This window comes from Rousettus aegyptiacus, unplaced genomic scaffold (assembly GCF_014176215.1).
Source record: "Rousettus aegyptiacus isolate mRouAeg1 unplaced genomic scaffold, mRouAeg1.p scaffold_m13_p_16, whole genome shotgun sequence".
Lineage (NCBI taxonomy): Eukaryota > Metazoa > Chordata > Mammalia > Chiroptera > Pteropodidae > Rousettus > Rousettus aegyptiacus.
In genome coordinates, this window is record NW_023416291.1 from 52,155,590 (window position 1) to 52,178,567 (window position 22,978).

Here is a 22,978-nt window from a genome sequence, read left to right on the forward strand (position 1 = left end):
GCCCCTCTGGAACTTTTTCCAGAAACATCCGCCATTCACCAGCATCTGTACCTCCATATTTAAAAGCCCCTCCTCACGTTCTCTCTGCTTTTGAAGGTTTTACACAAAGCATTTCGGGACGGCTCTAAACCAGAAAGGCACAGAGAATTCAGTCTGTATCTTCAGCGGATGTGGTGAGCCTGGCAACCGGGCCAGGTGACCCTGCAGAGGCTGCAGCCGGGCGCGACAGGCTCCGTCGTGGGTTTAAGCCGCGGAGCTGCCCAGAGGGCCAGGGGAGACGGACCCGTGCAGCGCGGCCCAGGGCCCTTGTCGGAAAGCAGCTGTCTGCAAACATCAGGGCTTCTGTGAGGAAATAACCATTTTCAGGCTCACGAGGTGCAACAGGACGGACAGGAGCCCTGGGAACTGCGCCCCCAACGGACTCGAGATGCGTGAAAAGCCACACAATGTTTTAGAAACAACTGCAGTCCGACAGTTACGCCCGGCCAAGGCCCGACGCACGGGAGGGAGGGAAAGAAGAGGCGGGCGGCAGGGCCGTGCGCTGCCGGACACCCTGGCGGGGCCGGCCCCAGGGAGAGGGCGTCCCGCGCCTCCTGCGCCTCCCGGCTCCCTCTTTCACGCTTCAGGTATCTGGGGTAGTGGATGCCCCTCCTCCGATTCTGGCCACCTGCAAAAGGCAAAGCTGACACCCACGAGTCCGCCCACGGGGCGAGTGGCAAGTGACGGCGTGAGAGAGCCCCAGCAGGACACGCAGTGGGAGTCTGACCCGTCTGCCAGAGGCTCAGGGCCGTACCGGAGACACTGGACACTGGAGAGGAGCGCGGCCCCAGGTTCCTGTTTCAGCACGGAGGCCACATGCTGGACTGTCTCGGAGGGCCCTGCCGAGGCCGGGCCTGAACCCAGGCTGGCGGCTTAGGGACCCTTGGGGTCCCAGACAGAGGCTTCTGACTGCACAAGTCACAACAGAGTCTACGAGACCAATAAAAATGCTCCAGGGCTGTGACACCAGGCAGGTCATGGGTGCTGAGTGGGCGCCGGCCACAGCCCGGAGGCCAGGTGGCTCTTGGAGCCAGGAGATGAAAAGGAAACGTGCCCTCTGCAGGCGGGCCACCCGCCTTGCCGGGGCCCGGGCCGCCTCCATTTTGCCGACGGCCCGGGGGAAGTCTCCTGTCCTCCGTGAGGATGCTATTAATAGTGTCATCTTCTCGGTGTTTTGTTTATTCCCCTGGAATGGCTTGATGGATGTGAATAATTATCAGACTATAAAAGGCAGCAAATGTGCGACTTTCTATCGCTCTAAATCATCAAACAAATAAAGTGTGAAACAGCAATTTTGAATATAATTTTCCCCTCTAATGGCTTAGAATTATTATCAAGAACAATGAAAATAAATAAGCAAATGCCTTGTGAGTTAAAAACTAAATGCGTATGTCAGGGAGAGGAACACAGAGCGTCTTGGAGAGCAGAGACCTGCTCGGGAGCCATTAGTTACAAGGGCAGGCGACAGGGTGTCGGGCCTCACAGGCGCCTGGAGGGCTTCTCAGCCTGGACTCGCCCGTCCCTCGTCCTCACCTCCCTGGGTCGGGCGGGGGGCAGCGTGACACCCCAGGGGCGGGCCGCCCTGGGGCACATGTACCATTGTACCCGTGAGCCTGGCTGACCCCCTGCCCTGCATCCCTGGGGTCCTGTCTGCCACTGCCAGAGGAGAGCCGCATGAGACCCCAGAAAGCCAGGTGGGTGGGGGTCCTGGGCCATGGGGCTGCTCGCCCCTCGGACCAGTGAGCAAACCCATCACGGGCAAACCCTCGGGACAGGTCGTGAGACTCCAGTGGAGGGACCCCCCCGTGCCCCGCAGCCCAGCGGCCGGGCTGGCCAGTCGCCCTCCCCTCCCACTCCTGCCGGCGCCCTGGGCTGCAGCGCGGTCACAGGTGGTCGGGCTCCCTGGTGAGGAGGGCGGCATTCCCACGCTAACGAGGTGAGTCCCAGCACCCCGTCCTGCCCGCTGCAAGGGCAATGCGATGGCGAGGGCGGGGTCTCAAACGAGGGCCCTCGATCCCCAACTGCCCGCGCCTGCGAGACCCCTCGGCCCCTGCCCGGGCCCCTGCTCGCCCGGAATCGGGAGCCGCAGCTCTGTGACACCGACTTCCTCTTCTCCCCCAGGGCTCATGGGGCTCTGCCAGTGACAAGCGCACCGGGAACTTCTCCCACTGCCCAGCCTGACAGCGTCCACCTGCACGAGGCTCCTCGCGGTCAGGTGCCGGCGATAAGGGGGCTCGTCTCTGCTGAGGACTGCGTGCCAAGGGCACGGGTCCAGCCAGGAGCCCGCTGGAGTGTCAGCTCAGCCCAACGCGTGCCGGAGGGTGCGGAAGTTAATTTCACAGTGTCTGCACAAGGCCTGGGCAGACAGGCCCCTTGCCGTTTAACACGCTGTAATTACGAAAACAGAACCAAGAAGGCAGTGTCCACCGGAAGTGCGGAGACCACGTGTCAACCTGGAGGCCACCTGGCATGAGCAAGCCGCCTGCACAAGCCCGGGAGGTTGTGGCAGCTCCGAACGCCAGTGGCCTTGCCAGGGCGAATGTTAACGCGGTTATCGCTGCAGCCCCCAAACTCAAAGCTCCCTCATGGCCGCAGCCCGACCTCTCTTGCCACAAGTCAGCGGGACGGTCCCAGCATGCTGCCCTGCAGCCTAACGGGGCCCAGCAGCATGACCCGGCCACAGAGCGGCCGAGGCACTGCCCCGAGGTGGTCAGAACTAAGCTCTGCCGGTCCGCCCACATGTGGAAGCACCCCAAGATACTGCCACAAGCAGTGACCCTCGACATGACGGCCACTGAGGCCAGCCCTATCAACTGATGTACTGAAACGTCCGAACACTTCAGGCGACCTCTAGGTACGGTGCTTTACGCAGAGTAAGTTACACCTCAATAAAGCTGTTAAGACGTACCAGCCCTAAGACGCAGGAGTGGCAGGCCACCGTCCCGCCCCAGCTGCTGGGCTCGGTGCCACAGAGGCACTTGGTTCTTCGGTGTCTCCTGAGCCTTGGACCAAGAAAGGCATCCATAAATTTAAGATGAGCACCATCAGACGAACCAGGAACCCTGAAGACACTAAGCCGCAGACGTCAGAAAGGCACTGGGCCCTGGCGGTTTCGCGGGGAGCCCTCGTGAGCCTTCACACTGAGAGCGGCGCCCACTCGCACTGCTGCGCAGGCAGGGGGATCAGGGGTTGCTCGGCTCATTCTGTGCGTCTGGCATATTCTGAATTAACTGGCGAGTGGGAAGCCCTCCACCAACACAGGGCAGACGCACAGGGAAGCGGCAGGCCAGCCCCACACAGCTGCAAAGGGACACATCAGAAAATCAGACACAAAGCGCACTGCGAGACCAGAAAGCTTTATCCTCAGGGACGCCAAGACGGACCAGCAATAAACGTGTACATAAAATTCCAAACCATTCAGCATCAATATCCTCAGCCAGCTAGGACTAAGAGGGACCACCCCACAGCCACACTTCACGATGAACATTCTGGAGAGTCGGGAGCAAGGCAGGCTGCCCGTTACGATGGCCACTCAGCACTGAACTGAACACACCAGCCAATGTAATGAATCGAGAAAAAGGTAAAAGGAGAACAACAATTAGAGGGAAAGAGACACACTTTTTTCTTTCAGTAGGAAAACTGAGAGAACATGCTGGTAAGCCACAGAAGGAAATGGCCCAGCGAGGGTGAAGAATAAAAACATCAGCGTGGGACCAGCCACGTCCTGCGCAGCAGAGACAGTCACGGGGACCGCGAAACCCGCCAAGACAAACGGCGCCCCTCGCCCGGGGCTGAAAAGCCGAAACCGCTCACCGCACACGGGTCAAACGGAAACCCGGGCGTGCGCCTGCGCCGACGGAACCGCGGCCCGCCCCGGGGCAGCCCACGCGTGTCTCTGCAGGGCTGGCGCGGGCAGGGGATGCGGGCAGGGGACGCAGCTGCTCAAAGCCCCGTCCACAGCGGGAGGGCAGCGAACTGGCCTGTGATCAAGTCCCTCCGTAACGAGGTGGCAATGACGACTGTGACAACTGTGCCAACCGACTCCGGAATGCAGTCATGGCAGGGGCATCGTGGTCAGCACCAGCAGAGCGGCCTCATCACGGCTAAAACGTGAAAGGGGCTGCCGGCAGCCCCGGGGGCAGTGGAGGGGACGGGAGAAGTTGCCACCCGTGTTGTATCGTCATTAGGTAAAGCGCCCGGCAGAAGGGGGCCTGCCCTGGACACCTGAGGGGCCCGCGGTCCACAGGCCTGAAAGGACGAACGGCCCTGGAACCACCGAGACACCTGGCGTCCCCGTGTCCCACCGGGAGGGGAGGAAGAAAAGCCGTCACCGACCCGCTGTGCCTGGAAGGGGTTGGTGGCCACGGCTGGGGAGGGGGTGGGGGAGTGGGGGGGTGGAGGAGGGCCGGAGGCCCAGACACGGATGGGGGGTGGCGGGGTGGAGGAGGGCCGGAGGCCCTTTCCCAAACCGTCAGGAGAAAAGGAGAGCGCTTCCGAGTCCCTGAGCACCAGGCGTGGGCGCAGATGCCGCGGTGGACAGGTGCTCCAGGGTGCCTACCCCCAGGGGGCTCGGCCTGGGCCGCCCGGCCCCCTCCCTGAGGGGCGACTGAAGGAGCTGGAGGCAAACGAAGATGAGCCCGGCTTATCGGGAAATCCCGTCTCAACTTCCCAGGAGCCCCGCTCTGCCTGTGGGAGGCAGCCCCCCTCATTCGTCCCCGCCCTGGGCCCCTTCCTGCGACGGATACGAACACTCGCTGGGGAGATGGCATCAGCCCAGGACCAGGGTGGCCTGTTTCCAGGAAAGGGCCTTATTGAGCCCTGGCGGTTTTATCTTTAATGGATCATTTAATTTCCAGGACAATAGAGGACAGAATCGGGTATCTCACACCAGCGGTGTCAATGATGTGAAATAATGACATTTCTATTGAAACCTACACACAAGATAAACAGAGTCCTGGGATCGTCTGCTCAGAGAAAACAGGCCGTCTCAGATGGGGACGACCGAATGAACTGGCTGGCCAGCGGGGGCCAACCGTGTGCCGCCGACAGGGAGGGACCAGGGCCGCTCAGGGAGCCGGGTGGAGGTGGCTGGTGCCCCAGGCACCGGGTGGCTCCCAGCCCGCCCCGCCTCCCCGTGCGGGCCGGGATGGGGCAGCGTCCTGGACTCCTGCAGCTTCGGGCCCGCCTGCGGGGGAGCGAGAGCCGGCCGCACACTCTGTGGCTGCAACCAGGGCGCAGCCGTCCCGAGGCCGGTGGTGCTGAACCGCACAGGCCCCGCCGGCGGCGCCTGACCCCCGGCCCAGGCGCGTTACGGGCCCGTGGGTTATTTCTGTCCTGTGACAGGACCTACGGTGCCGAGTCACACGCGTGCCTGTTTTCGATGCCGTTTTTAGAGATGCTGGGTGGGGGGCTAGGAGGCGAGGCGTGAAAGGCAGGTGGCGGGGCTTCTAGGAAGAGAAGGGAAGGGCCTGGGCTGCCAGCGTGGGGGGGGGGCAGCGTGGCGGGACATGGTGCCCGCGAGGACACCGTGCCACCTGCGAAGACCCCAATCTCCTCCCTGCAGAAGGAGCCTCACGAAACAACCCGCTGTGCCCGGACCCCCCGCTGGCGAGGCTGGTGCCCCCGCCACCTCCGAACTCCTCTTCCACAGGCCGGTGAGCTCGAGCGGGGCACGCCCCTCACTGACTCCTGTCAAGACACACAGGCCCATCTGAGCAGGACAGAGTGAGGCCAGGAGCATCTGAAGGGACGGGGGCTGCTGGCTCGAGAGAGAAAGATCTTGGTTCCCACTTGTCCAGAGTGGAGGGGAATTAGACAGGCCGACGTCGCGTGCCGGCATGAGCCCGGACCCGGGACTGAGCTGGTTCGGGCCTGGCAAAGGGCTGGAGTCCCGGTCCCTGCGAGCTGAGAGCGGTCAGGATGCCTGCAACGTGGGAGGCTCTGCGTCTATTAAAACGACTTGATTCATTTGCAGTCACTGTCATACAGATGCCAAGGCCTACTGAACCCCATGCGGACACACGTTGGCAGCTGAGGCTCCTGGCGACTGGGAGGACAGGCCACAGGCTCTTCCTAGCCCTGCCGAAGGTGGCCCTGGGTGTCCCTGACTAGGGGACTAGCTTGGCGAGCATGCGGGTTACACCTCTGTTATACACGGGCCCTTGACCACCAGGGTTTCCAGCTGCCACACATCTGGGTTTCAGCCTCGGGGCACTTGGGGCCACTCCAGGTCACTCCGAGCCCTGGCACGCTGGGGAGGGTCATGCTCACATGTGAGTTAAGCAGGCTCAGCTCTGCTCGGCGAGGAGTCAAGCTGAAGAGCAGACAGAGCGAGCCCCGTGGGCAATCAGCGTGTCTTATCCGAGCAGCGTGGCCACCTCTGGCCCCATCCTGCACCGGCCCTGCACCGTTGCAAGGCCACCGGGCTCCCGCCTCCTGTTGCTATGCCAACGTGCAGTCATAGCCAGATCTTCCAGCTAGGCTAACACAGACTCCCTCCACTCGCACACCTGCAGGGACCGCCCTTCCGGGGAGCTGAAATCTGCTGCCAGCAAGCTCGCTACCGTGGGAGAAGTTTGCCATGGAAACCAGGCCTGCAAACAGAACCCGGACTGCCGACAGCTCAGCTCGAGTGACAGGTGGGGGCAAGCAACTCCACGCTGGGAGGCCCGTCTTCTGCAGCAGGAAGCCCCCCACTAGATGGCCCCCACAGACCCCCAGAGCTTGAATCCACTCCTAATCCGCACATTGCCCACGGGAGGACCTCCCGATGGGCACTAATGTCCAGCGACGACACTTCAAACAGAAAAAACCAGGTTCCTGAGTGGAGGGCAGGGAAAGGCCTCCCACTCCCCACCTGGCACACGCCAGCCCAGCCCAGCCCAGCCCGGGAGTGCGGGCCCAGGAGGGCTTCCTTGGCTCCTGCTGCCCCACAGCAAAAGCCTTGCAGCCCCCCCGACCCCCATCGCACCAGCCAGGGTGAAGCAGGCCCCGCCAACTCTAAAGCACCCGTTTTGAACAAAAGACTCTAAAATGAAGGGCCATCTGCTCCTGCCAGACCAAGCCAGCGGGGCTGTGTGATGGCCAGCAATGCCCATGGCCACAGCCATGAGTGGCAGACGGACATAAGGTAACCACACCCTCGCTGGGTAGGCCGGCAACCAGGCATGAGCGGAGGGCTACCTGGCCGTGCCCAGCCCTGACCCCCAGACCCTCCCTCCCACACTGGCTCTGCCAGAGAAATCGACCCTGAACGCCCCCAGGCCAGAAGCTGCGGCCTAGCCCGGAAGCCTCCGGACTCCCTGCCCCTGGCGCAGCGCCCACCCTCCAGCCGCGCCCTCCGCTGGCAGCCTGTTCCCCCCCCTCTTGCAAGCCTTGCCCTGCAGCCCTGATTGGGGGCGGGGAGGGGGGACGGGAGGTGGTCCGGCCACTCCATAAGCTCGCATCCTTAACAGATGGTGTCTGTCCTCAGGTGGGCCCAGGGCTTGAGCCGACCTGTCTCCTGCAACCTAGAAGTCGCCTTTGTTCGGCACCCGGGCAGTGGTAAAGCTACGGCTCACACGTGGTCAGACTACATTTCCCAGCCTCCCTGCTGTGAAGTGTGGCCATGTGACCAGGCGCTGGGCACTGAGATGTGGGCAGAAGCCGCGTGTGCTGTCCCCCACGCCTGCCCATCGCAGCTTCCTGAACACTGCCTCCCCTGGCCCTGCCTGGACACGCACGCCCAGGGCGACCCGGAAGCCGCGTGCGGAAGACGGCGGAGCCTCCGTCGGCCCGGGCCCCGCACCCCGGCATCATTGCCTCCAGCTCCCGCAGAAGCTGCCAGCTTCGACCCCCGCCAGCAGAGCTGGGTTCTGTGACCGTTTTAGGGGCCCTGTAAGAAAAGGGTCCTTTTCTCCCATACCTCCGAGTTTGGACCACCCTGCCAGCTGGGCGCACCCCGTCCCCCAGGCTGAGTGACTGCCTGGCCGGAGCGCGCCGCCCCTCCCGAGTCACGGCACGATGCTCGGGAGCAGGGGGAGCAGCACCGAGGGATGCGGGCTCGGCCGACGACCTAGTCCAAGCCGCGGCCCCACCACTCCCGAGCTCTGTGGCCCCACGCCAGAGCCGGCGCCCGTCTGTGACGGAGGACGGCGCGGGCCTCAGACAAGCCGAGCCGCCCCTCCGAGCACCGCCTGGCGCACGGGCAGCAGCGCGAGCAGCTGCCACTATCTTTCCTTCTCGTCACGTCGTCGCGTACGGCAGCGGGCTTCTCACGCAGTGGCAGGTAGAAGATGACTCGTTTGCAGCAGCCTCCGACTGGAAACAGCCCAAACGTCCGACAACAGTGAACAGATGCACGGATGGAGAAAAAGTCAGAAAACGAAAAATTCTACAGCCATCAAGACGAACAAACCACCACCACACGTAACGAGTGCAAAACACACGAGAGTCCCTCTGCCTGGCGTTCACATCCGGCCGGCAGCCAGCCGCCCGGGGTCACAGGCACAGCAGAAGAGGTCCGAAGGTGGCCGCCGGGGGCGCTGGCTGGGGAGGGGGCCTCGACGGAGGCGGAGCAGCGGGGGGTGGGGAGAGGCGCCTCTCCTGACTCACGGGGGCTAAAAGGGGTTGGCTAGAGAGCCATTCAGGAAACTGTATATGAATGTGTATTTTCTGGTACGTAAACATTTTATGTACTTTTCTATACTATGTGTGACAATAAAGAAAGTTCCCAAGAAAAGGAACACACTCTGACGAGCGCAGTTCTCAGACGCCCCGGACGTCGGTCCCGGAGGCTCGCGCGCCTGTTCAGAGAGGGTTTTGCTCTCGTAATTAAGGTCCCAAGTTGGTAAACCTTAAATCAGGAAAGCACCCTGGTGCGCCTGGCCTAAGCAGGTGAGCCCTTAAGAGGGGTGGTGCCCTTCCTCAGGTCAGAGGTGCCAAGGACGAGGGGGACCCCCCAGGCTGGCCTGGAGATGGGGGGAACACGTGGTGAGGCCTGAGAGTGGCCTCCAGGTGCTGACAGCAGCCCCGGGTGGACAATTGGTGGACATGGGGTCCTCACTCTGCCAACGCCCCGAATGGCCTACCCCGAACTCCCGGATGAGGGCTCACCCTGCCGATGCCTCGATTCAGCCTCTGGGCCCCTGAACTCAAGGCCCCACTGGCCCGTGCCTTGGTTCTGCCCTACAGAAGTGTGAGCTAATCACCGCAAGCCATAAATGGGGCCGACCTGCTATGGAGCAACAGAGACCTAAACCCGCCCCGACTCGAGAGAAGGAGAAAAGAGGCCAGCGAGAGGGCTGGCAGAGCCCGCCCGAGCCGGGCGCTGGGCACGGGCCTGTCCTGCTAATGACTCTCTTCCCTCTTCCGATATTTGAAGTACTTTTTTAAACAGTACACTTCAAAAAGGAGAAAGAGAAAGAATGACTTTACAGTACAGAAACCTGGCCAACACACTCAGCAGGGGTCGAGGTCAATGTCAACGGTGACAGGCACGTGGCCAGCGTGCCTGGCCGTGATGGGACGAGAAGGGCCCTTCTTCCCGAAACCCACCACCCAGTCCAACCACGGGGAAAACAACGGACAGACCCGAGAGGAGCTCGTTTTTCGAACGCCAAAGCCAGCTCTCGGTGTCAGATCTGCTGCACGAGCCTGACGCGCAACGGCGGGGCTGGTGGCGTGAGGGACAGCGACGCGGTTCTGACGGGGGCGAGGCGCAGCACCAGCTGGAAGGGGCCGGGGGGGGCCCAGGGCAGGCTGCCGTGGCGGGCCCACCCACGAGCCCCCGTGAGCGCAGGCCCTCCTGGCGTGCCGGTAAGCCACTGGCCCGCGCCCTGGGCCGGCGCGGACGCCGAGGGCCACGGCCCGCAGCCGCAGCGCCAGCCAGAGACCGACGGCCCCACCTGGGCTCCCGGTGGCTACACAGGTGAGCTGGCAGACGCGTGCACATACGGAACACGAGGGCACACTCACACACACTCACGCGCTCACATACTCTGGAGCGACCCAGCGCCATAGTCTGCGAGGCTCTGGGAATGTTCCAGGATGCGGACTTTCAGTTCTGAAGCCGAAATCGTGCTTGTCACCCTGACACACGCGCAAGTGCCTCGCAAGGAGGCAGTGGGCACGCAAGTCAGGCACAAACCAGCCTGATCCGGTGGCTATAGCCACCGTCAAAAGAGGAGATTCTGGAAAGGTGACCTCCCCGTGGCCCCGTGGGCCCCGTGCTGAGCCTCGAGATCACAACCAGTGGGCTGGGAAGCTGGGCCCTGGGTGGTCCTGCTCGCTGCCCTCGGGACCTCAACTGCAACCTCCGCCGCCTTCTCACGGGACATTCCTTCCGCAGGGAGGAGGCCACCCCCACCATCGCAGGCAGGGCAGCGTCAGCGTGCGGTCGCCGGGCCCCCCGAGGCTCACTCAGGCACTGAGGGGTCTGCCCGTGCTGCCGTATGTACCATCCCTTAACACGCAGAGGTCCAGCCGCTCCCTGCTCCGCGGCAATCTGCTCTCAGGAGAAATTCTCTGCTTCGAAACACTCTTTGCTCCTGTCGCCTTAGCTCAGGACCTGGGGCTGAGGGAATGGGGGCCTGGCAGTCTCCCCAAAGCGTTAACCAGGTACAAATCATGCCCCCTTGGTCACCCCAGGTGCCACGGCCACACTGACTGTCACTGGACACTAAGGTGGGGATTTGCTCGGCCTGGGGCGAGCAAGGGGAGGAAGGAGCTCCTGCCAACCCGTGCAGAGCGCTCCCTGCCCTGACGGGCCTCGGGGTCCGCCTAGAGCCAGGTGGCCGGGAGGAGCTGCCCTCGTCTCTGAAGAAAGGACGATGCCTGAGTCAGGGCACAGGGACCCCTCCTTGTGCCCACTGCCCTCGGCTCTCAGAGGCTGTGCAGTTGCCCATGGCAAACGCAGACCCAGACTGGGCTCCTCCAGGCACTGGGGCTCTCCACCACCTCCTGTGGCCCCCTCGCCCACCGCAGACTTCCCAGTCCCGTTCCCTGGGGAAAGCAGAGGCCCTGCTGGGGGCTGGGCCAGACACTGTGGTCCAGCAGCGCCACCTACGGCCAGACCTGGGGAGTGGACTTTGAACAGCTGGGGAGAAAGGAGGCAGAGGGGCTCCTGTCCCCGGAGGCTCAGGTCCCCTGGGAGGGATTAATCAGGGCGCAGGAGGTACAGCTGGGAGGCCGGCTGATGCTGCCTCGGTGGGCCCGCAGGGAGGTCCCCGGCGGCCAGGCTGGCGGGCAGCTGAGGGGTAAGAGAGCAGCCCAGGAGCCCCCTTCCTCCCAAAGGGCCTTGCTCTGTCTCCCCCCCCACGCCCCCCCCGCCGGCAACAGACCCATAAACCCTGGGCCCAGCGCACCCAGCCTCTCGCCTGGGCCGCAGTCAGAGGGCGGCTCCCATGGGATCCAGCCCAGCACAGCCACGCTCCTTCCTGGTGCCTCAAGACTGGGAGCATGTGCCCTCAAATGCACACGTGCGCACGCACCCAGGCATGCACTCACAAGTACATGTGCACACGTGAGCTCTGCACACGTGCATACGTGCACAGATGTGGAAACACGCACACTCATGCACGCACACACCTCCAGAGTACCAAGCACGGGCAGAGACGGCCGTGCCCGCTGGCAGGCAGGTTTCTGAAAGGCTGCCCAGCTCTTCTCCTGTGACATTCCCCTGAGCAAAATGCCAAAGAAAAACTCTAGGTGCAGCTGAATCAAACAGAAAATTTCTCCAGGCCCCTGGGAGCCTCAATCAGGCTTCTGAAAGGTCAGGGAAGGAGTGGAGCTTGACACAAGCTCCCAGCCGCCCAGGCTCCCCCAGCGGCACCCTCTCAGCCGACCCTGCACAGAAGGACCTGCTCATCACACCCCGGACCATCCGGAAGCATGTGGGGGCTCTGCGCCCTTTACGTGAGCACGATCGGACCCTCTCCCCTCTCCCCCACTCAGGGACGCTGACAACAGAGACTGGGAAGACTGTGTGCCAGGCAAGTCGAAGCGAGAGGACTGGCAGGGCTGGGGAAGCGAAGACAGAACTCGGCACCTGCGCTGCTGCCCTCCAGGGATGCTGCAGTGTGCGGCCTGAAGGCCAAGGTCACAGCCCTGAGCTCCCCCCCCCTACCCCAGGTGAGCATCCTGCACCAGGACACACTTCCTCTGAAGGGCCCAGGCGTCTCCACATCCTCTGAGAGCAGGTGGAACAAGAGCGAGTCTGGGGGTGGGGTGGGCTCGCTCTCCCAGGCCCATAGTGACATTCCTTCAGCCGAAACACACCTGCTCGGGCCTCAGTCGCCTGGGGAAGGGCTTTCTCTCACTTGCAGCACTTACAGTAGAGAACGGAAAAACCTCGACTGGACAGCCCAGCCTGCGCCCCAGCTGCCACGAGAGGCCCGGCGCCTGGCGTGCGACCCCTGGCTGCTCGTCCGCGCTGCCCGCCACGGCGGCAGCCGTCGGCCCCTGCGCCCCGCGGTGGTCCTCGGCCCCTGCACCCCGCCTGCCACTCACGCCGGCCTCACGCTCCCCCAAGCCTGCACTGTGGGTCCGGGGCAGCGGGGACCCTGAAGCCGCGGCCAGCCCTCGCCCAGCAAGCAGGCGCACAGGGCGCGCCACAGGAGCCTGGCCGCACCCTGGCCGCCGGCCCGAACGGCAGCGACGCCGGCCGTGCGCGCCAGGGCACCCGGCTCAGGCGGCAGGCGCTCCGCTCTCTTCTCCCACCCCTGGGCCCAGGGCAGACACCCAGGCCGGGATAGCCGCTTCTGCGGGCACAGTCTCCCGACACCGAGCCCCACTACCTGGTCACTGCCCTGAGGGCCAGCCCTGCCCGGTCCCGACACCCAGGTCCGCCCACCTCCTGGCCTTGCTAACCGGCTGGGTGTGGGAAGGCTGGTCAGGGGGCGAGTTCAAGCGCTGGGTCTATTTTAAATCCCCATCTCAAAAGGGATTTTGAAGCACTCAAAGGCTGCAGATATTCTTAGCCTGGCTGCCTGAAAGCAGCACATAATGCCGGCCTTTCGAAGCCGATTCCATGCTTTCATCGACACCAGGCTGTTCACGTCACTTTGACACACAAATCACACTACCAAAGTAGCAACAGACCCAGAAAGGCTTCATAAAGCGCTGTAAACCTGAGGACGTCGACACTTAAAAAAAAGTGCTACCGAAATACTCCGAAATGGTTGCAATTAAGCCACTGCAGACGCAGGAAGAGCAGTGTAATCAGGGAGACAGACGTGCGAGCGCGATCTGCCGGGACCGACCCCCTGCCAGGGCCGGAGGGAAGGGTGGGAACAGGGCGCCACCCCCCCAGGGGGCTGCCGAGAGGCTCCCTGAGCCCCCAGCCCGGGGACAACAGGGCCCCTCACCGGCCCCAGGCTGGCGTCCACATTGGCTCACGACGGAGCTCGGTCAGCACCAGCTCCCAGGGATGGCGCCGACTCCGCAGGACAGGGGCCTCAGCACACTGCAGCCGAGAGGCTGAGGGTCACTGCATCCAGCACCCAGGTCTCCTGACATCACCAAACCCCCTCTGTGCTAGGGACATGGCACAAAAGGGTGCCCAGCGCCACGCCTGGGCTGAGCTGGCCGGGTGGCAGGCGGGGAGCCGGGGGCTCTGCAGCTAGACCCCTACGCAGCCGCCCTCTGCGAAGCCCCTGCCCACGTGCAATCCCACCCCCCTCAGGACCAGAAACCAAAAGCAAGATCGAGGTGCCTTCTGGAGCGTTCGGCCCTGCTGGCTGCCTCCCCGGCGCTCTCGGGAACCGGGCTGCAGGGAAGGGTACAGGTGGCACCCCGGGGACACCCAAGTGCTCTTCAGGGTCCAGCCCAGAACAGAGGGGCCAGCCTCAGGGGCTGCAGCCGGCACTGCACTGCGTGCTGGCAACAGGGGGCACAGAGCCGGGCGCTGGTCCTGGGCTGTCGCACGGGGACGGGGCTGCTGCCCCGCACGTCCCCGGGCCCCCTCCCATGTATGGCTCTCAGGGACCTTGCACTGCACGGCCTCACGCCTCCTCTCCCTCGAGGCCAGTCCACTGCCTTCCCAGCACTCTCGTCCCAGCCGCAGCCCAGGGGACAGGCTGGCCTCCCCACCCCGCTCCTCAGCTCTCAGCACTGGCTCCCTTCTTTCTGTCTTTTTATTTTTTGGGAAAAAAAGGTGGGCTTTCTTCCCTTAAGGTCCCTCTGGCTGGCAGACGCCGACCAAAACCAGGGCCCCCCGCGGGGCTGGGCGGAGGAGCAGCAGCATGCCCACGGCCTGCCTGCCCTGAGGGGTCCTTGCCCTCGTCCTGCGGCAGCTCCCCAGGGCCTCCGGGATGATCACTGCCCGGCGGGCGTGGAGTCTAAGGAGCACGGAGGAGCCTGGAAGAAGTCCACCGAGCAGGCAGCGATGCGCGCAGGGAAGGACAGGGCGCCATCTAGCTGCCCTTGGGGGAGCTGCGCCTGGCCGGACAGGGACGAGGGCCACCACGCAGAGACTGGCCACTCTGCCAGCCACGGCCACGAAGCACGGTCCAGGCCAGAGAGCAGGGCCCCGCAGTGCACACACACTCACACACCCTCATGCACACACGCTAGTGTATATGCTCACACACACTCATACACACTCACCCCCGCACTCAGATTACACTCACGTGCACACACAATTACTCCCACACACACGCGCATGCTCGCTCACATACACACTCACCCCCACATTCACAATTACTCTCACACTCACATGCACACACACTCACGGCCCAGGCTGTGGATGTGCACGGGGAGAAGGCTGCCGGCCACACGGCCCCCGGGGACTGCGCCGACTGCTGGCCGGGGCGGGCCACTCACCCCGCAGGCTGCGCTCCGGGCCGCACCCCCTCGCCCGCAGCAGGTCAGCGCACAGCCCCCTGCCCACCAGGCCTGGCCCCTCCGTGAGTCACAGCCCAGCCTCGCCACGGGAAGAGGACGAGAGGGGACGAGGTGGCTGCACAGCCGCCGGGACCCCCCGGGCAGCACGGAGGGCGCTGCTGCCCAGAAAACAGCTCGCCCGGTGCTCAGGACCACGCGGGGCTGAGGTTCGGGGCATCGCCAGCCCTTCGATCTCTCTCCAAATTTATCCCGAGGGAAACATCTCCCAGCCTGGAGGTGTCGGCGATCGAGGGCCAATACTGAGACACAGAACGCCACCCAGGAGAGAAGGGCCTGGGAACGAGAAGCTCCCAGAACTGCAGCAGGACTGCGGCAGACGACAGCACGGCTCAGCTCAGGCCAGAGGCCCGAAGCTGGCAGGACGACGGCCCCAAGGACGTCCCCGTCCTCGGCCCGGAACCTGTGCACACGACACCTCATGTGGCAGAGGGACTCTGCAGGTGAGATTCAGCCAAGGCCCCTGAGATGGGGACGACCCTGGATTCCCAGGGGGCCCAGTATCCTCACAGGATCCTCGTAAGAGGGAGGTGTGGGGGTCAGTCAGAGACGTGGATGGGGCCACCTGCCGGCTGTGACGAGGGGGGAGGGGCCACGCGCCAGGGACATGGCACCCCTGGAAGCTGGAAAGGGCGGGAGACGGCTCTCCCGGGAGCCTTGGGGTGGCCCGGCCCCCCTGGGTGCAGCCCTGTGAACACGGGTCAGGCTTCTGACCTCCAGACATGGAAGAATAGATGCACGTGTTAGGCCACCAGGCCTGTGACCGGCGGGCATCGGACACACACAAACGCCCTGTCCCGCCCCCCCACACTCTCCCATCCTTGCCGGCCTGCCTGCGTGGGAACGGCTCTGTGCACATCAGAGTCCACATGGCCGAGGAGACATAGAGCCTCGCCTCGGCCTCCTCCTGGCTCCAAGGCCTCCGCTTAGAGCAGCTGCTCCCGCTAATCAGCAAAGGCCTCCAGGAGGCCCCAGGGACTTAAAGGGGGTGCAGGGGCCCCTCCACGCTGGTGGGAGTCAGCTCAGCTAGAACACCAAGGTGGGGCTCCTGGCCCAGGGTCTGCCTGGGTCCCTGGCTGTGCGGTGTTCCCTGGCCCCTCACGGCCCCAAGTCTGCTCGGCTGAGGCCCTGAGCGTCATGGTCTCCTGCCGAGCCTCCTCTCCCACCTCCCGCCTCCCGCATCCCCCTCTGCACTGTAACCATCACTGCGACAGCAGAAGCTTCCGAGCCAGCTGAGGAGAGGCTGGGAGATGAGAGGCCCTGGCCCAGAAGTCTCTGCTGCAGCAGCGAACGGAGGCCGCGGCCGCCGGGCCAGCTCAGACTCCGGAACACGGGATGCACGGTCGCCCCGCCAGCAGGCAGGGCCCCGCACTCGAGGGCTGGCCTTTGGGCCAGCTGGCCCATGCCGGCTCCTCACCTGCAAACCAGCAGGGGACCCCCCCCACGCAGCAGGGGCCTACTGTTAATCCCCCCTCAACCCAGAGGCCAAACGGGAGGCAAGGGGAGCCTCAGTGCCCAGGATCACCCTGTCCCCAGGCCTGAGTTCCCAAGAGCTCCCAGTGCCGTAGCCGGGAAGTGCTGAGGGGGCCCGTGCCCGCTGCTGCTCGCTGTGGGCACCCCAACCACAGGTCAGGGCGTTGGGAAGCCCACTGCCGAGGGCACACATCCCTCGTCCCTGGTGGGGACCGTGCCAGCAGACCTCGAGCTGCCAGGGCCCTGACAGCCCTGGCCACAGGGAGCCATCCGGAGGCGCCCCCGCCCCGCCTGGCCCCAGAGGAGCCACCTGGTCCCGAAGCGGCTGGGCTGCTGGGCGCTCACCACGACTTGGGCTCCCCGAAGTGCAGGTAGTTGATGCTGTACAGGTCCATGTCCTCCGTGTGCCAGGCGAAGGTGGTCTTCCACATGCCGAAGTACAGGTAGGGCGTGTTGACGCCCTCGATGATGGTGCCACACTCGCGCTCCACCATGTCCAGGATGGTCCGCAGGTTCCCGATGTTCCACTGCGCCACGTCCTGGGGGCGGCAGGCGCACGGTCAGCAGGCTGCTGTCCCCAGGACGCCGGGCCCCACCCCCGGCACGGCCGGGAGGACAGGGAGCGCTGTCCCCTCTGAGCCCTGGGCTGCAGCGTGACCCCCGAGGGCCCCGGAGCCAGCCGTCACCCCCGAACCTGCCCACTGCAGAGCCTCACCCACCCCTACCCGGGACCCGGCCCGGGCTGCTCATACCCGTGGACATCCACGGCCACCCCGCACCAGGCCACCGGCCGGGGCTTTCTCTGGATTCCCCACTGAGCTGTGCATGGGCCGCGGGCAGTGGGGACCGAGGTCTGGTGAGGATAATCTACGTGCCTCAGGGTCAGCGGCAAGGGAAGAGGACGCTGAGAGGCGCTGGGGCCAGCCCTTCCGGCGCCTTCCCACGAAGCAGGCAGAGACGGCTCTCAGAACCCGGCAAGCGCGGCTGGCGCCCTCGCCTACCTTGTCACGAGAGCTCACAAAACCCGTTTTCGTCGCCCTTCAGCCCCCGGAGGACCCGCAAGCCTGCCGAGACGCGGGGGCACGTCCGTGCTCCCTCGCACCCCATCTCACCGCGCCCCCACTCCTGACATGGGCGACCAGCGGCTCTCCTTCAAGGCGGGCCCCGGCAGGAGCCCAGAACACGGGGTGCGAGCAGCCACCAGGCCCCTTGGCCACGTTGCACAGAAGCTGCCCAAGGTCGGGGCACGTCAAAACCAGGTCGTTTCCCTGAACCCCTGTCGAATCACCTCACCGTCCCACCCACGCATCTACGATGCGGTGACAGGCAGAGGCCCCAGCACCTAGCCTAGGCCGGGCAGGAACTCGTCCTGTGAGCAAGGCAAGTCACTTATTTGCTCTGGGCCTCAGTTTCCCCACTGTAAAAGGAAATTGTTGTGCTAGGTTGGGCACAGCAAACTCAGGGCACCGAAGCCCCAAATCCTCTGCCGGAACCGGAGCTGAGCCCACGCTGGGTGTAGCGGAGGCCCCGGCGGGGCCGTCACGACACACCAAGGGCGGCACCCGAGGGCAAACCCAGATGCTCTCAGGGGACGAGCCTCTAATAGTTAGATTCTTATTTGAGAATAACACAGGGACCTCAAAAGGACGAGGAGTCAAGCAATAGACGAAGGGAAAACATTTGCCAAAGACACGTCTGATCGAAGACAGGCACCCGAAACGTAGGCAGAACTCTTAAAACCCGACGATAAGGACACAGACAACCCACTTAAAAGTGGGCCGGAGGAGGAGACCCCCCATGACGTCGTGGGAGGCGGACACTGGGCCCGCCTCCTCTCACGACCACACCACACAGCACCCAGCACGTGGAGTCGCCTGAGGTCTGGCTGAAGAGAAGCCCTACAACTAGGGACAAAAATAAGGTCACTTCAAGCCAGTAGGAGGGATGGAGGTACAAAATGGCCCGGTCTCGCAATGGCGTGTGGTGACTGAGAACCGGGAGGGCCTTCTTGGCTGCAGAGCCACGTCCCCGACCTGAGGAGCGAGGGGTCCCAGCCCCACACCAGGCTCCCCAGCCCAGGGTTCCACAACCTCTGGCTGCGACGACCGTGGAGGCTGCCGTGGAGGCTGCCGCTGCGTGAGGCGAGCGCAGGAGTCGCAGGCGGTCCTCAGAGAGGGCCCGCCCCCGGCCTCGCTGCTGACTCACTCGCCCGCTGAGAGACAGGGACGCGGGAGGAGATGCTGAGCCGGCCGGCGGCTGCAGGGTGAGGGCTGCAGGGGCGGCCCCCTCCCAGACTCAGTCTCCACTGTTGCTCAGTTGAGCCTTCCCTGCTCCCAGCGTGCAGACGCAGGCACCGCCACACCTGAGTCGCTATCGCCCTGGATGACACAGGTCGCTCTGCCCAGGCATCCCCTGGGGCCAGGCCGCTCCCAGCTTGCGGGCTGCTCACGCTGCCTCCAGCAGTTTATTCCATATAAAACGGCCTGTCTTGGCTCCTGCTGCGAACTTCCCTAAAGTCTCTCCAAGGCTCACAAAACCCAAAGCAGCAGCGTCCGGCCTCCGCGGGCCCCGCGCCTCTCCCTGGGCAGCTCCTAGGCTGGCACTAGCGGCACCCGGCCTCGGTTCCTGGCTTGGCCCCTTGAGGCACCTCTAAGCCCCGCATGGGTGGACTGCCTGGTGACTCTTACCAGGTGGCCCCAAAAGTGCACAGGCTGCGGCTGAACTTGACCTGCAGCTGAGCCCCTCCAAGGACTGTGCCACTGGGCCCCGCAGGACACTTACTATATAAAGTCACTCTACTAAGACCAAGAGATGTAGGAGCCCTACCTAATTCATAGAAACAGACACAGGGAGGCAGCCAAACTGCGAGACAAAGAAGCCTGTCCCACTTGAAGGAACCGAACAAAGCTCCAGAAAAAGAACTCAACAAAACGGAGACAGTCTATCAGACACGGAGTTCAAAACACTGGTTATAAAGATGCTCAATGAACTTAGGGGAAGAGCAGATGAACTCAGCGAGAACAGCAGAGAGAGAGAGAAAACATAAAAATGGAGATGGAAAACACAGAAGGGAACCGGTCAGAAACGAGACCACCATATCTGGGAGGAAGAGACGCCAGAGGGAGCCCACGGCGTGGACGACCCACTGCCACACAGGACAGGGCAGCGGGGCGCCCATCGGGACAGCGATGAGAAGGAGAACAAAACGAAAAACGGAGCTAGTGTAAGGAGCCTCTGGGGCAACGCCGAGCGTCGCACCATTCACACCAAAGGGCACCAGGAGCAGAGAGCAGACAGTGGAAACCTATCTGCAGAAGTAGTGACGGAAAACTTCCCTCACCTGCTGAAGGAAACAGACATACAAGCCCAGGAAGTGCAGAGTCCCAAACGAGAAGAACCCAAAGAGGCCCACACCAAACACATCATAACTAAAATGCCAAGGGTTAAATATAAAGAGAGAATCCTAGAAGCTGAAAGAGGAGAGTGATTAGTTACCCACAAGGGAGCGCCCGTAAGACTGACAGCTAATTTCTCAGCAGAAACTTTGCAGGCCAGAAGGGATTGGCAGGATATATTTAAAGTAATAAAAACCCAAAACCTACAACCAAGATTACTCTACTCGGCAAAGCCATCATTTAGAATGGAAGGACAGATAAAGAGCTTCGCAAGAAAATACTAACAGAGTCCATCGCCACCAAGCCAGTGTTACAGGAAATGCTGGAAGGACGTCTTTAAGAAGAAAAAAACATGTATCAAAAAATAGGAACAAAGAATGGCAATAACTACATATCTATCAACAGGCACTTCGAATGATAAAAAAAACTAAGTGCTCCAACAAAAGACGGGGTGGCTGAATGGATAAGAAAACAAGACCCCTACGTATGCTGCCTAGGCTCAGTAACTCTGAAGTTAACCCCCGGAGATCCACCCAGCATTGTCGGAGGTCCTATAAATATTAATAAGCTGTTCCCTAAAAAAGAGAAGACCCATGTGAACCTCCCTCTGCTTAACACCAGCACCTCCCCGGGCCTCTGCGTGCCCACCACCTGCAGCCTTGGACAGGCCAAGGCCAGGCCCCCTCCACTGCCTTGGTGTCCCCAGGCCTCCAGCCCAGCACAGGGACCAGATGTGGGTGAGCCCAGCGGCAGCCTGGGTGGCTGATCACTCAAGGCTCTGAGGTTCTGAGGGTGGCATTTCGATAACTCAGTAGGAAAGATTCTGCAAGTCAGAAAACACATGGGATCCCTTCTTCATTCATTCTGAGACTTGGCAGCAGTTGTAACTGGGACCCGGACAGAAAGCCCGGCTAAGCCTCTGCATCACTTCAACTTCCCTTTTTAAGATACAATCCCATTCACACTCATTCCCCTCTGCCATTTACCAGAAAACTGAGGCCCTCGTTTTCCCCAGAACCCTCTGGCCTCCATGCCGAGGGGCCCCCAGTACTCACATCGTCGTACAAGGAGCCGCTGATGTCAGCCCCGTAGATGGGCGAGACGAAGGTGAGGTTCTTCCAGTACTTGCGTTCCAGGTCGTCGAAGTCCTGGTGCCGTGGCGTGCAGTACCTGTGAGCAAACAGCACGGGGAACATGGGCCAGGGGCTCGGAGCGCGCGCCTGATGCTCCCCGCTCCTCCTGGGCACGCACCGAGGGAGGGGCTCCGCTCAGGCCACCGGAGGGCGCAACCCCCGAGGCCACGAATGCACTGGACTGGCTGCTGCAGGGAGAGCGCTCCCCCCAGGCGCTGGGCGCGCCCCACACAGGCAAGCGGCCCTGCCTGGATCACCACTCTTGCCCCCCCCCCCCCCCCGTGCCGGCCGCTGGGCCTGGGGCACCCGAGCCACAGTGCACGCCAGGGGCACCCGAGCAGGTGGGGGGGGCACAGGCCTTGACGGCTCTCATCATCCCGCTGCTCGGCAAATACCGCAGCAACGATGACGGGCCAGGACCTGTCCTAGGCACTGGGGACAGCGTGTGAGTGAGCAGACAATGCTCTGCCCTCACGGAACACTTACGTGAGAGCAAATGCACTGCCAGAAACGCACAAACAACCTCAGAGAGCGAGGGGGGCTGCGAGGAACCGAGCACGGGGTGTGTGTCAGGGAGTGCACCCTATGCGCACGAGTGCCCACGGATACGCCACCGACGCGACCGTGAGCACGCGGGAGTGCGTGCGTGTGCCCGTCAGCATGCGCTGAATGCCCACGATGCACCCGTAGGCACGCAGGCGTGTGCGTGACAGCGCCCACACGTGTATCGTGTTGAGCGAGGAAGCACACAGGGAGGTGTGTGTGACAGCCCCTCTATGAGGAGGCACCACAAGAGCCACCATGGGAGGGTGTGGGGTACACACTCCAGGGCACGGTCCTCAGCAGCGAGTGCTGAGGGCAGCGTGAGAGGGACAGCGTGGCCCCAGGAGGGGGCGGGTCCAGATCTCGCCCTCTCCGAACCGGACGTCTCTGAGCACGGGCTGCCGAGACCCCCCGGGGCACCCGGGCGGGCCGTGTGTGCTGCATGGGGCTGCGTGTGCCCTGGTGGACGGGGCTGTGCTTCGGGAGGTCCAGAGGCCTTCGAGGTGTGGCTCCGCCTCAGAGCCGGGGTTTCGGGGGGCCCGCCCTACACCCGCTCGCGTGCTGGCCGCATACTTCTCGCTGTTGGCCAGGCGGCGATACTCCCCGACCGTCATGGCCTTCTTCTGGATGTTGTACTGCGTGAACAGGCCCGACTGGCCCGTCACCACCTGCTGGATGGGGGCCGGGATGACCACGTCGTCTATGTCGTCGTACGTCTGCCGTGGCTTCCACTCCTTTGGGGGGATGATCTGTGAGACCAGAGGGGAGTCAGTGGTGCCTCCAGGCAGAGGACATGCTACCTCCTCCTTAGAGACCAGCAGCCACCACCCAGAGAGCACACCAGGGCCTGACCCACGGGGACACCAGGAACCACCTGTACCTCTGCCAACCCCCAGGAGGCCCGGCACCAGCGCCCTGGGCCCCACCCACCAGGGCAGAGCAGGGCCGGCCTCCCGGTGCCTCGAGTTCTCTTACAGCCAAACAAGTTCGCTCTGGCGCGGCGCGCGGGGCCGCTGCGCCCTCTAGCGGCAGAAAGGAGCACTGCACGCCTGCCCCTGGGCGCCGGCTTCACTGGCAGGCCTGGGGAGGAGTCACAGCCGGGAAGCTGGGGCGACGCCAGAAACCAGGGGTCCCGGATGGACGAGGGCCGATGGCACATCCTGGTGAGGCTAAGGGGGCTCTGTGGGAAGGTGAGCGACTGCTAAACACTAACACCACCAGACGAAGGAGGGTCGAGTGAGGCACCGAGAGGCAGGTGGCTGAGTGGCGGTGACGATTCCATGCGGGAGACCTGAGGCCGCCTTTGAAAAGGGCACCCGTCTCACTGCAGCAAGAGCCAGCAGGTGCCACCACAACCTGACCCCGAGCGGGTGGCAGCTCTCCTGCCCCCCTTCTCTTCTCCACGAAGGGACACTGAGGACCAGCGGGAAGAGCCTGGGGCCAGGGGCCCTGGGTCCGGGCGCAGCCTGAGTGGACACTGTGCCGGACTTCTTGGGCTCAGCAGTCTACTCCTGGTCC

At 63.4% G+C, this 22,978-nt stretch overlaps 1 protein-coding gene across 6 annotated transcripts in view; it reads right to left on the reverse strand.

Annotated features, from left to right (window-relative positions):
- KDM4B (lysine demethylase 4B) overlaps positions 1-22,978 on the reverse strand; it is a 104,057-nt gene that overhangs the window by 50,398 nt on the left and 30,681 nt on the right. For all 6 annotated transcript variants that reach the window (XM_036234070.1, XM_036234065.1, XM_036234068.1 and 3 more), the window contains exons 4-6: positions 22,034-22,209; positions 20,840-20,954; positions 16,735-16,928 (exon numbers count right to left, since the gene is read on the reverse strand). In XM_036234070.1, the coding sequence (XP_036089963.1) occupies positions 16,735-16,928; positions 20,840-20,954; positions 22,034-22,209 (485 nt within the window). The remainder of the gene's footprint in view (positions 1-16,734; positions 16,929-20,839; positions 20,955-22,033; positions 22,210-22,978) is intronic.